The 9,437-nt window shown below is 51.1% G+C and overlaps 1 protein-coding gene across 4 annotated transcripts; it reads right to left on the bottom strand.

Moving 5' to 3' along the window:
• Positions 1 to 1,666: 1,666 nt before the first annotated feature.
• LOC125545213 (protein IQ-DOMAIN 3-like) lies at positions 1,667 to 7,816 on the bottom strand. 4 transcript variants are annotated; one of them, XM_048709101.1, is made up of 6 exons: positions 7,629 to 7,816; positions 6,515 to 6,623; positions 6,019 to 6,408; positions 3,294 to 3,515; positions 2,822 to 2,941; positions 1,667 to 2,674 (listed from the first exon to the last, which is right to left on the bottom strand). In XM_048709101.1, exons 2-6 carry the CDS (start codon positions 6,590 to 6,592, stop codon positions 1,985 to 1,987), a joined length of 1,500 nt encoding a protein of 499 aa, XP_048565058.1. In that variant the 5' UTR covers positions 6,593 to 6,623; positions 7,629 to 7,816; the 3' UTR covers positions 1,667 to 1,984. The 4 variants fall into 4 exon arrangements, with proteins under 4 accessions (XP_048565058.1, XP_048565057.1, XP_048565056.1 ...); XM_048709100.1 differs by lacking the exon at positions 7,629 to 7,816 and adding an exon at positions 7,379 to 7,593 and having other exon boundaries at positions 6,515 to 6,621; XM_048709099.1 differs by lacking the exon at positions 7,629 to 7,816 and adding an exon at positions 7,384 to 7,592.
• Positions 7,817 to 9,437: the final 1,621 nt, after the last annotated feature.

The raw sequence follows: 9,437 nt of genomic DNA on the forward strand, positions 1-9,437 counted from the left end.
GAAAGCACAACCGTGCCTCTCGCGGAAGCAAAACCGTGACTCTCGCGAAAGAGAAAAACAGAAAACATGTTTTTTTCTTTTCCAAGAGGCACGGCCGTGACTCTCGCGAAAGGAGAAAAAAACGCATTTTTCGCGCAAATTCTTTTTTTTTTAAATTTTTTTGATCGGAAAGCTAAGGAAGACCGGTGGAAAACCAAAACATCGAAAAAACCAGAAAAAAAATCGTTTAAATAGCCGAAAACGCATGCGGAAAAATAAAATAAAATCCGAAGGAAACGCCCAGAGCGTGACATGTGGCGAATGGCTAAGAGCGCGCCAAGTGAACTTGATCGTTGCAAGGCTCCGGAAGGAGCGCTTGTTAACTAATGGCTCCCGGCTCTTGCTTTAGCCAAGGACCTGAATCTTGACCATTGCATCAGATTGTCTCGATGTTATCAATGACATACATCATCGCGCTGGAGGAAGAAACGGTGCCATCGACGTGGAAATTGTTGATAGGGGAAACAATTTTCAGTCTTGTACTTTTATTCATGAGCTTAGGAGCTTCAATTAGGAAGCGCACAATCTCACAAAATTTGCTTGTAACTTAGATATAGGGCGTCATGTGTGGCTGGGCTCTCCCCTGGACCAGCCTGTACCTTAGAATGTTAATCAATAAATCAACGCGAGATAGAGTCAGTTCTCGCCTGGAGGAGTTTGCGAATGGGCCGGTCCAACTGGGCACAACCAGGCGCCTGCCTAAATGGGCCGGGCCAGCACGGGGGAGGTCACTAGCTCGTTTTTTTTTGTTTTTTTTATGTTTTATGTTTTTGTTTTTTACTTTCTTTTCTTACTATATAAGTGTTCATTTTGTTGACTTGTTTAGTGTTCTTGATTAGGAGTCTCAATCAAGTGACATAGTGTATAAGAAGAAAAGAGAAAAGAAAAACTTTGTACAAATCTTCATGTAAGATCAAAAGAATATAGCATTGACAAAGACATAATGAATTCTCAGTCAACTGAGACTTAGCAAAATTGTTCTTGATTGCATAATTTTTGTGCATGCGGTGGGCGGCGGTAGGACCAGAGCTTTTTTGGAATCATACCGCAACCAAGTCATACCACTAGTATATCTCTTCTTATTGAAGTTGGTTGTGGTACCTTTGAAGAAACGTTACGTCAGGTGCTTAGGGAGTACCACCAGATAAAGTGTTGGAGTACAAGTCAAGCATCATGCGATAGCCAATAGGCATTGCCTAGAAGCAGTGGTTGCAGAGGCAAATGCAAAGCGAATTTGGTGATAGAAAGAAGATAAACGTTCCTTTTCAGCCCACCACAAGCTACAGCCAGTATATGGTTAGCAATCACGCTTCATAATCCTGTTGCAACCTGATTGGTAACTGAACCCAGGTCCCTTCTGTTCTGCCAACCACAATGTTGTTAAAAGAATCAGCAGCCTGAATGCCAATCGTGGTAGCCTTTGATAGAAGAAAAATACAGGTTTTATAACAAGTGCAAGCCAACTGGGAAAAACTGAAACTGCTCTATGTACCAAGTACACCAACTCAGGATCATCCTGAAACAGTGATTCAGTTGGCATAACATATAGTACATCAAAAACACGTGCATATCTCAATAGTCAGGAATTTTTCACGTCTTACATTTCAAGCATGGTGACTAATAATAGTAGAATCCAAACCAATAATGTACATATACTCTCGAAGAAAACTCATAATGTACACTGAATGCCACGCGCACACCAATCATCTCTCACTTTTTTTTACCGCTTCACATTTCCTTCTCTGCAGCACCACACACCACAATCCACAGAGAAAACCTCTGTCTGCAAACAGTTAGAATTGTCTCAAATCAACCCGGACAGATCATACAGTTTCACGGAGGGTTCAACCTTGAGAGAAAGCAATCTAAACTAGAGAATACAAAAACGGAAAAGATGGCGATCTAGCAATCATGGGTGACAGCGCCTGACGTTCATCGGGTCATATCAGGCAACATTGACATCCTTCAGGGAGGCAGGATCCACCTTTGGAGGATCCGAATGGCGCCTCGCTCTTTCCTTCAGCTTATCTGCGGGTGTGACATTTGGTTTCTCTGCAGCTGGGAAGGATAAGCGCTTCTTTATCGATGAGTGGACCAGAGATGCTCTATCAGGGACCTCAAACTTGTCGGCGAATACCATGTGGTACCGAGATTTCGCTCTTGCAGACTTTGTGGACTGCATGTAGCTGGGGAGAGCTGGGGTGCTTGTTAGGCTCGAATCGTCCTGGATCGAGCCTCCACCTGTGCTCAGCCTCCTTGGGCGCTCAGAGCGTATGCTTGTGATGCTCCTCAAGTCATCCTCCCTGTATAGCCAGCTATCTCTTGGGCTTGAAGGTCTGAATTTTCCTGCAACAGAGGGGTTCTTTGATGGCGGGGTTGATGGTGATTGCCGGCTTGGTGGACGGCTCGACTTGCTTGGTGTTGCAGGCCTCTGGATTGAGAGAGCACGGGGCACAAAAGTTCGAGCAGCGTTAGTGCTGGGATTCTTTGTCAGAGCACCGTCTTTATCCTTGTTTGACACCACTCGGTTCTCCCAAGGCCTTGCTGACATCCAGCGTTCCATCCAGCTCCAGCCCCAATTAGGATTCCCTTGGTCTGTGAATGTTGGTGTTACAGTTCGACCAGAATTCTTCCACTGCATGAGATAAAAAACATGGAATTGGCAATATAATGAGAAATACTACTACATATGCTGAGCGGAACAATACAATTACAGTAGGTAAAAGCAAGGAGCACACAACAGAAGTAGAAGACACAGGGGAAACCAAAGAAGTCAGCTTGCCTGATGAGAAAATGCATATGCAAGTGCTCTTTCTCGTCTTAGTGCAGCTTCCTGTTTCATCATTAAGCTGGCCTCGATCTGTTCTTTGGATTGATGGCTATGATCCCAGTCTTCATCAATCTGCCAAGAAAGTTGGATTGTAACATCAGAACTATAACTCAATACGTATAACAAAAGTTTAGTGGTATTACTTGAGAACATGTATGTTTTTTTTACTCTTTCTTCAATGTGAGTAGTATGTTTTTACTGTATCATTAATAACTTCTTTTTATGTAAATAGAGCGGAGAACTGTCCGTCAACCAGTTGGCTAGAGGTGCGCATGTGGGTGTGCGCCTATCCCGCCACCCACGTTCGAGTGCTGTGCTCTGCAGGGGGTGTCTCATGGTTGTGTCTCTTTATTTTTAAAACCATATGTTTGGGAAAAGAAAAGATGAAGAGCTTTGCAAGGACTATTTCAAAAAGGGTGCTCACCTTCATTTTCTCAAGTTCCCTTTGGTGCTTCAACTGGAGCTGCCTTTGAAGAGCCTGTTTTTCCTCCTCCATCTTCACCCTTCTAGAGTAGATTTGGGTTTGAACTCTTGCCATTGTTTGTGTGCAATGCAAGGTGTGGGCAGTTTGGCGTTTGACGGCATTTCCGTCAACTAGCGACTTCAGCCTAACAAGTCCTCTGAGTGCACGCAGTGCTCTCCTTGCCTACACAAATATTTTCCAAATTGAGTACCTAATCAATTTATACTATGCAAAAAAGAAGAGTTAGCACTAGATGCAACACAAAAACAGAACATATGTGTTAGAGTACGTAATGGGCCTAATGGCCTGGGCTGGCGGTATAGCCCGTTAGTCTTAGGGTTAATTAGAGATAAGGGTCGCTTTCTTAGGGGTCAAGTAAGCCTTACTTGGGAGTCAAGTAAACCTCTCTACATAAAGAGAGGAGATGTATCAATCTAATCAAGCAAGAATTAAGAAGGAAATCCCTTCCATCTTGCCCGGCCGTGGGCAAAAGGCCCCCGGCCGGCCCTCTCGCGCCCTCCTTCTAGCAGCGCCATAACAATTTGGTATCAGCTAGCTTCGGTTCGATCATGTCTTCACCGCCGCCCAACCCGTCTCTTCCGCTGCCGGTCACGACCGTCGCCCCGCTCCTGCCCGCACCGGGATCCTCCGTCGCGCCCGCCCCCGTCGTCCTCACCCCGGAGGTGTCCGGGGCGCTGCGGGACCTAACACAGGCGGTCCAGGAGATCCATTTGTTCTTGGCCGGGTCCTATGGGCCGCACCCGGCTGCGCCGCCCATCACCGCCACCGCGCCGCCGTGGCTGCCGTGGCAGCCGCCGCACCGAGCCGCCCCCGCCGCGCTCGCCGGGCTGCTGCAGCAGCCGCTGCAGCTGCCATCCATCGCCCCGTCCTGGCTGCCCTGGCAGCCGCCGCACCAGGCGGCCTCCGCCGCGTTTGTCGGGCTGCTGCAGCAGCCGCTGCAACTGCCATCCACCGCCACCACCGCCCCGTCCTGGCTGCCGTGGCAGCCGCCGCACCAGGTGGCCTCCGCCGCGCTCATCAGGCCGCTGCAGCAGCTGCCATCCACCGCCCCACCCTGGCTGCAGTGGCAGCCACCGCTCCTGGCGACCTCTGCCGCGCCCGGCGCTCCGCCGCAGCAGCCGCTGCAACTGCAGCAGCCATCACCGGTCAGCTCCGGCCCCGCATCGACCGCGCCGACGGGAGTCCCGATCCACCAGATCAAGTTCCCGCCGTCGCCATCACCGCTTCCCCAGGGCGTCCCCATCCAGCAGATCAAGCTTCCGCCGTCGCCGTCACCGCTTCCAGCTTGGATCACTACCCGCCACGTGTCGGCGACGGTGAGGCTGCAGGCTGCTGCACGCGGCCTCCTAGCGCGTCGGCGTGTGCGGGAGTTGCGTGGTCTGCAGCTGCCGCTCCTCCCAGTTGCGCTTCGCTGCGCAAAGGACCTCGATCTCGTCCGCTGCGTCGGGGATCTTGGGCATGCTGTTTTCCCCACGGACAACGCCCTCAAAGTCTGCGACATCGGCGGTTGGGGAGGCGCACCCCTCCTCGCCATTGTCCATCGACAACCCTCCACTCTTCTATGTGCGGTGCCGACCAACAGCCGTCCGGCGGGGAGAAGGCATGGTGTCACCGACAAGAGCGCACTGCGTAGCACCACTGCATTCCGCCGCCGGCCGCCACGAGGGCGCCTCTGCTGGTCGCTCTTGCGACCACTTCCAGGTGGCCATACACATGCACTGCTTTTGTCCAGATGGTGTCCATGGGATCCAGGTGGTTGTACACGTGCACGTCCGACGTGCGGATGGTATCCACTTTTTGTTAAGAGGTCCAAAATAAATCATCCCAGTCCATTTCAGGTTGAGAGTAATAAAACAAGCCAAGATGTAAAAGGCTTGTTTTTAGGTGTTAGGTTTGAAGCTGCATGTCCAGGTGGGGTGTAGTGTTAGAGTACGTAATGGGCCTAATGGCCTGGGCTGGCGGTATAGCCCGTTAGTCTTAGGGTTAATTAGAGATAAGGGTCGCTTTCTTAGGGGTCAAGTAAGCCTTGCTTGGGAGTCAAGTAAACCTCTCTACATAAAGAGAGGAGATGTATCAATCTAATCAAGCAAGAATTAAGAAGGAAATCCCTTCCATCTTGCCCGGCCGTGGGCAAAAGGCTGATTAAGAAGGAAATCCCTTCCATCTTGCCCGGCCGTGGGCAAAAGGCCCCCGGCCGGCCCTCTCGCGCCCTCCTTCTAGCAGCGCCATAACAATGACTCTTCATCCCAAGAAGTACAGTTTAAGAGTTCTACCCTAATAATGGTTCGCGCTATTCTGAATTATTTTTTATTCAGCTGTCATATCATCATTCACATTCTTCTGTGTAAGAACATCAAAATCATCAAATAGAAGTATGATTGAAAATGACCAGCAAAGCACAATCTTGGCTGTATTCCAAATTGGACCAACGACATGATAATGATGGATTAGACAACAACTCTCTCTACCAACCAAATCAGGTATCTTAAAAAGGGTATTAATTCATACCAGGCTGACATCTTACGCATGCCAGTAAAAACTGAAGACAGTGACCCAAAACCAATCGCAGCATATGGTTGCTATTGTATTGCTACCAAGGACAGACATTAATATAGATAGATAACAACAGCAAGCAATAAACATCGCGCAAGTGTAGATTCATTACCAAGTAACCCCTGAAGGCGGTCTGAATCTTGACAGCGGCGAGTTCTTCCTGTGAGCAAACAGGTGTCCTTGATGTGCCCGCGGGGACTGCTGTGAGGCGGACAACCTCAGCAGCGGCCTGGGCAGCGACGGCAGCGGCTTCCGCAGCGACAGCAGAGGCAAGCGCAACAGAGTAGGCATGCTTGTTTTGTTCACTCTCCGTTTCGACTGGCTTGACATCTTTTATCTCCTCGGGCTGTGGCTGAGGAGGCTGCGTAGGAGGAAGAGGCAGCGGCAGCGGCGATGGAGCTACCGGAGTGATGTCTGACACTGTCGAGGTGGGTGGATCAAAGCGCTTTGACTTGCCAAATGGCCATTTCCTCCGGGATTTAGGCTTGTCTGCCTTCTCAGTCTACAGGTGCCAAATGTCAAAATGGTTGAAATGACAAGCTACTGAAGATGAGGGCAGATGCAAAATTGAAGTCAATTGTACATGTAAAGTACAGTATTTTTTATACCTTAGCTTCTTTCCCCTCCGGATCAGAGGAGCTGAACACTCTCCTGACAGCACTGAACCACTTCCCTTTCTTTGCCATATTTGGTGTCCCCTTTCTGCACCTTCTTCACCTAAAGATCAAAAGTTTCAGAACACTAGTGCTAGAAGGGAAAAAAATCATCTAAAAAATGATAGAAGGAAAAAAGGCCAGAAAAATCCAAGGTTTATACAGTCTATAAATCATAGCATATGTGGATCGGGCACAAGAACAGTTGTTCCACCAAAATATTCAGAGATCAAAAGGTTATGATACTGTCGTTCTCTAATGAAGCAGGCTGTGTAAAAATCTGAAAGAAAGGGAGCAGGTTCTGACACCGAAAAGAAAGCTTACTGACAGAAAATCGGCAACGAAATCAGCTACGAACAGCGGAGCTACGAGGCATGTAAGCGGACCTACAATTCTATTTTAACCGAATCAATTAGGAAAAACATAGAACTACTCCAGATAGCAGGCAGAGATTTGATACGATTAGCTAGCGAGGACATAATCGTGCGTCATAAAGTAGAAAATATGGCAAGAAAGGCATCTCTTGGACGCAGAGATACCCTACTTACTTCCGCGCGTTACCCTTCAACACCCCATCAATCGGTCAGCGAAAATAATAGCAGCAAGAATCAGACACCAACCGAAACAGACTGAATTTAATCCCCCACATAAACCCTCGCCCAACTCCTCCGGAAAAATCTACTCTGCCGCACCTCAAACTTAACCAGAGCAGAAGAGCGCGACAAGGAAGAAGAAGCAATCAAGCAGCGCGGCGCCCGAAAAGAAAGCAAGAGATCCGACTTTCACATCGGGCGAGGGAGAGAAAGAGGCGCGCGAGCTTTCACCTCAAAGGCAAGCAACCGCCGAAAGCCCCGCCCTGGCTGCCCACCTCCGTCCCTCTGAAGCCACCCGTCGTGGGTGGTGGCGCGACGGGTCAGATCAACCGGAGACCGGGGGAGGCATTGCGGGCGGGCGGGCGGGCGGAAAGGAGTGGAAGAAATGGAAAGGGGAGGGGGGGAAGGGGCAAGGGGTGGTGAAGTAGCCCACCTCCCCGAGCTATACTATTCCTCTTTTACTATGCTCACCTCACCTCACCTCACCCGTCTTTCGGAGGGAAAGGAAAGGCGCCGCCGCTTTTATCGCGGCTCACCGTTCCGCCGAGAATTGATTCCCGCCGGTGGGGCCTACGCACACAGCCGCGGGACCACGGCGCGCGGGCGAGCAGGCCGTTGGTGGCGGAGCGTACGGCGGCGAGCCGTTTCGCTTCCCCTCCTCCTCGTCCTGATCTCTTCTGCCTCCTCTGGCGGGTTGCCGTCGCGGTCACGGTCACGGCGTGGCGTCGCGCGCCCCCAGTGTCTGTCTGTCGCCTCTTATGGTGGAGGACTGAGAGGAGGCGGCGCGTGACGGGTGGGCCCAGCCCCCAGCCGCAGACGTGCCATGCGCCAGTGGCCAAACAACCCCAACCCAGAGCCGATACAAGAAACCGTCGCGCGTACGACGTTTTCCTCCGCCAGGGCCCGCGCGTCAGGGAAGCCCCGTGACACCTGTATCAGGCGTGGCCCGCCTGTAATAGATAGCTCGACCCACGCAAACGGTCACTTTTCTCGAGGTGGATCCATCGCCTCCGTTTCGTTCGGTTTTAACCCCGCGTGTTAATGGGGTGTTTATTACGCCTGATCCCCTCCAGCAAAGGCCTTCTATGCCCGGCTGTTTCCTCACCAGCTTTTGATGAGTACGTAATAGTAACTCGTGTGCAGACTGTAAAGCGCTGCTCTTTCCGCGGCCGTTTCGCTCCGTCTTTGGCTCTTCTTTTCGCCGTCTTGCTCCGCGGGGCGGATCGGAGGCGTGGCGTTGCCGCGATGGCGCAATATGATGCTCCATAAAGAGCAAGCGGATCGGGACGGTTATAAAAGCGTTGGTGTCAGCGGGATGATGAGGCGATGAAATGAGATGAGATCCGTCCGCCACCTGCTACAATTGTTTGCTCCTTGTTTGTTTATCCCTGTGCTGTGCGCCAGCCTTTCGTGCGGTGTCCTGGATCTTGGCGGGGGCCGCACTGCACTGCGCCGCGCCGGAGAGTGGAGTGGAGGGGCTGCCCTGGAGAGGAGCGGCCAGCGGGCATGGCCTTTTTTCGCCTCGGTTGACGCTGCTCCAGCACATGCAGCACGCCAGCGGATCGGGCAGGCGCGCGACCGGCTTTACCCCACGGCCCCGGAGCCCCCCCTTTTTTTTTCTTCCTTCCCTTCTCGTGGGCCGTACCTGCACGCTGCACCTACCACCAACGGCGCTGCCTGCCCCGATTGCACCTTTCGGAAAGAAAAGCTTTCGAATGACAGAGCCACAGTGCTACTCTACCAGCCTGCTACTGATAACCTAGCACAGTAGTACTCCAGCACTGTATACTCGCTTTTCGATCCTCGTCGCCAGCTAAATTTCGTGTCTTGACCCTTTTCTGAAACCTATTCAAAATTTGATTCTAATTTGAATTTTTTTCGAGATCTGACCTTTTTGCTACCGTCAGGGACCATGGCGGTAGGATATAACAGCCTACCGCCAAGGTCCCTGACGGTAGGGTTGCATGCCCTACCGTCAAAAACCTTCTAAGTATTGAACACAGTGCGTGCTCGTGCCTACCGCCAAGCACCTTGGCGGTAGAGTTGTGCAGGCTACCGCCACCCCGGTTGGCGGTAGCGATATTTTCTACCGTCAAAGTTCCTGACGGTAGCCTGTTAGACCCTACCACCATGTACTCTGGCGGTAGCAAAATAGTCTAATCTTGAAAAATTTTCAAACTAAGGGGTCAAAACACCGAAATTTGCCCCGCCGCCGAGGTGAAAAATGCGTTTCCGTCGGCGCGTGCTCGTGACCTACATAAACTTTACCGCCAGTGGCTACTCAC

Source organism: Triticum urartu, chromosome 3 (genome assembly GCF_003073215.2).
Source record: "Triticum urartu cultivar G1812 chromosome 3, Tu2.1, whole genome shotgun sequence".
Lineage (NCBI taxonomy): Eukaryota > Viridiplantae > Streptophyta > Magnoliopsida > Poales > Poaceae > Triticum > Triticum urartu.